The 3,431-nt window shown below is 38.0% G+C and overlaps 1 protein-coding gene across 1 annotated transcript in view; it reads left to right on the forward strand.

The window, feature by feature from the left end:
- Positions 1 to 3,431, forward strand: part of limd2 (LIM domain containing 2) — an 11,169-nt gene extending 7,738 nt beyond the window's left edge. Inside the window, exons 2-4 of the mRNA XM_042220624.1 lie at positions 121 to 165; positions 371 to 507; positions 592 to 3,431. Of these exons, the coding sequence (XP_042076558.1) occupies positions 121 to 165; positions 371 to 507; positions 592 to 751 (342 nt within the window). The 3' untranslated portion in view covers positions 752 to 3,431. The remainder of the gene's footprint in view (positions 1 to 120; positions 166 to 370; positions 508 to 591) is intronic.

Below are 3,431 nucleotides of genomic sequence, written 5' to 3' on the forward strand. Positions count from 1 at the left end.
CACACACACACACACACACACACACACACACACACACACACACACACACACACACGTTATGCATTATACATATTTGAATCATTTATTTAATTGTTAAATGTATTTTTTGTGCTCACGCAGGACACCGGAAACACCACGGAAGAAAAATCCGTTCAACGATCCAAGGTAAATATATATGTATTTGTCTTATCCCAAGTTCACAGCTCTGTGTTCACCTGCATGTGATACTTATGCCCAACTTCACTTTCATCAGCATTTGATCTTAGGAGAGAGCATTTAGTGTCTAGCTTTCATCTTGCTAAAGCTAAAAGGCTGTATTGGGAACATTATGTGCATGCCTGGTAGTAAAGCAGTATATTTGTGTGCTCAGTCCTTCAGCTTCAACACCCAGAAGGAAGTGTGTACATCATGTTTGAAGACAGTCTACCCAATGGAGAAACTGGTTGCAAACAATCTTGTCTTCCATTCAGCATGTTTCTGCTGCAGGCACTGCAATGCCAAACTCAGGTGATTATATATAGTATACTGGGGTTGTTTTCTCCTGACCACTGTGATCGGCATGTAACTCTTTGATTCCTCCATTTCTGGCAGCCTTGGCACTTTTGCATCTCTTCAAGGTGAATTTTACTGCAAACCCCACTTCAAACAACTGTTCAAGAGCAAAGGAAACTATGACGAGGGTTTTGGACGCGAGCAGCACAAACAGCTCTGGGCCGCTAAGGAGACAAATACTATAACAAAGACGCCATAATCATGTCTGCCTTTGTCCTGTCGCAGACCTGCCTCTTCTTTTCCCTCCTCCTAACACCTCCAATGCATCACGATGAACACATGCCTCATAAGCTGGGGCACTGTTAAATCACCCACGCACTCACTCGCTTTTTAAATGCCATCAAAACAAATACATGCACAGACATCTTGAAAATTACTGGGCAGTCATGATATATACCACTTACCGTAATTTTGAGTATAATTTGATGATAACTGTTAATTTCCTAATTGTATTTTCCAATTTCCTGTTTGAAATTGGTAGTTGATTGTGACCAAAAGCCTTCTCTGGTGTGGAGAGTGGAATAGTGAAGATTTTTTTTTTCTCTCTCTCTCTCTTTTTATTTTGTTTTAATTAATTGCACCCTTTTATTTTTAGAAATAAGTAAACTGTATGCTCAGGCAAGCATATCTAAGGGGTTAAAGAGCATCACGTTTTGCGTTAGGGCATACACTCAGGTCAGTTTTAACCCATGGGTTTAAAAGAAGACTTATCAGATTTTATTACTCATTGTAAAAACACACACATCAAATTAAAAAAAACGATCCTCTGTATTATGACAATGCTGTCAGACAGGTTTGTCAGGTTTCATATATTTGAGGAACAAACAGGGTACAATGTACTGTAAAATAACCGTGCACGTTAGCAACAACTCACCTCTTTTAGCTTTCGTTAGTCTTATTATTGCTCACTTCATCACACGGTTCTTCATTATTTTAATGAGTCTTGCATGTTGGCATGACTGGGTCCTGATAGCCTTATCTTATGACTGTATTGATCGTTTGTGGTGTGAGTGTTACTTTCATTTGTTTCTCTTGCATAGCGATGATCTTTTTAACATTTTTAGACCCACTTGAGTTTAGATTTGATTGATGTCATGGCATAAGTTGATCTCTGAGCTTTTTATGGTTACGATTTTAATGAATTTTTCAGATTGTGCTTTGTATACTGTCTGTATACTAGCTGTAGTTTGTGATTAGTAAACATTCCCCTCTGTGCTGTAGCCTTGTCTTGCACATATATCTACACACGATCACCAGACAAAAGGTTAATTATGGCAGGGAAGCTGAGCTTTAGTATGTAAACATCCCTCCATCTGTCCTATGAAACATTTTAAGAGGAACTGTAAACACCTGGATAAATTGATTATTGCTTGTATGCTATAAATGAGGATGTTGATGGACAGAGCTTAGGTCTCACAGTGTGTTGCTTCATAATTTCATGCTTGTCAGCTTGTTGTTGTCTTGTGATGAAGTTTTAAAAGCTGTATTATAGCGACATAAACATCCAGTCACTCTGTCTTGAACCCCTGAGTCCTTTTTCAGTTAATGCCTTCTGGTTCTCCTGTCTTATTTGCTAAATGCAACTGGACCTATTTCTTAATATAAATGTTACAATAGATGGATGGATAGTTTGTCACATATATGGGCACCCTGATGTGTGGCTGCATGCAAAAGCCAGTGCAGAGCACCCCCTGCTGGGGAAAGTGTGACAATAGCGTCTCACGTGAGAGGATGAAACGATAACTTGCCCATGATTTGAGTATAGCCTTTTATTTTCAAGTTTTTGAGTTGGATCAGCAGCTAGGCGAGCCAACAGCTTCTTTTGATCTTATTTAGTTTTAACATGTAAGAACAATTAATTCAATGTAGATTTCCATGGTTTTATTTCATTCTGTACAAAGGATAACTCCAAAGCCATCAAATCATCACATTTTAGAAAATGTCTGAGTACCGCTGACACTTGAATGGCACAAAGTACTTTCTGTGACTGAGGGTTTACTGTTAATTTGAGCTTGCTGTGCAGAATAGGAAGCAAAACAGATGGATTTTTTTTTTTTTAAAGAGAAGCCTTAGAAAACAAAGAGCTGACCTTATTGCTTTTTCAAAACACCTTTGAGTGCACAGATCTTTACAACAATCTTGTGATCATGCCTTTTTAAAAACAGATCTGGTTATTGTAGAGTCCAACTCTTTAACATAGGATTACTTCACTCAACCAGCAGCCATTTTCCCCCACCTAACCATCTTTATTCACATGTACAAAAGTTCTAATTCTACTGTGTGTGTGAACATGTATGTTTTCTTTATGTCATTTTAAAACGGCCCTCTGGATCCCAGAGAATGCTTTAAAAATCAAGAGAATTGTATCTTAAAATGCTGTGTTTGTCACTCTCTGTTAGCAGTTCGCCAAGGTACAACTGCAAAATCTGTGAATTGCAATGTCCAAGTCTAATAGAGCAGACAAGGTACACTTTACACTGGTGCCACAAGGCTCAGGTGAATGATTGCAGTGTGACGTTTTATTGTTAAATCTGTGAATCATTTCATTTCTGTGCTACACTTGATGTGGAATTCCTTTTTTATTGCCGTTGTCATAAAGACATTTTAAACGTATGCATCTTTGAAAGTGTGTTCTATATTACAGACATGACCTGTGGATTGAGGTGGCCTTACAGCAAAAGGATGCTTGGACTGTATGCAGTCTTTCTCCTCTCTTCCTCCTCCTCTCTCTTGCTTAGTTGTAGTATGGTACATTTTAAAATGTGAGCGCCCTCTTTCTACGCCAATATACACAATCATTTGTGCATATTTTTGTTTTTTGTTTTTTTTTACATGCTTTTGGAAAAAAATAAATAAATAAAATGCTGGTGTTGATTTAA

The sequence above is a fragment of the Haplochromis burtoni genome, unplaced genomic scaffold (assembly GCF_018398535.1).
Source record: "Haplochromis burtoni strain Fernald_Lab_line unplaced genomic scaffold, NCSU_Asbu1 Contig_52, whole genome shotgun sequence".
Lineage (NCBI taxonomy): Eukaryota > Metazoa > Chordata > Actinopteri > Cichliformes > Cichlidae > Haplochromis > Haplochromis burtoni.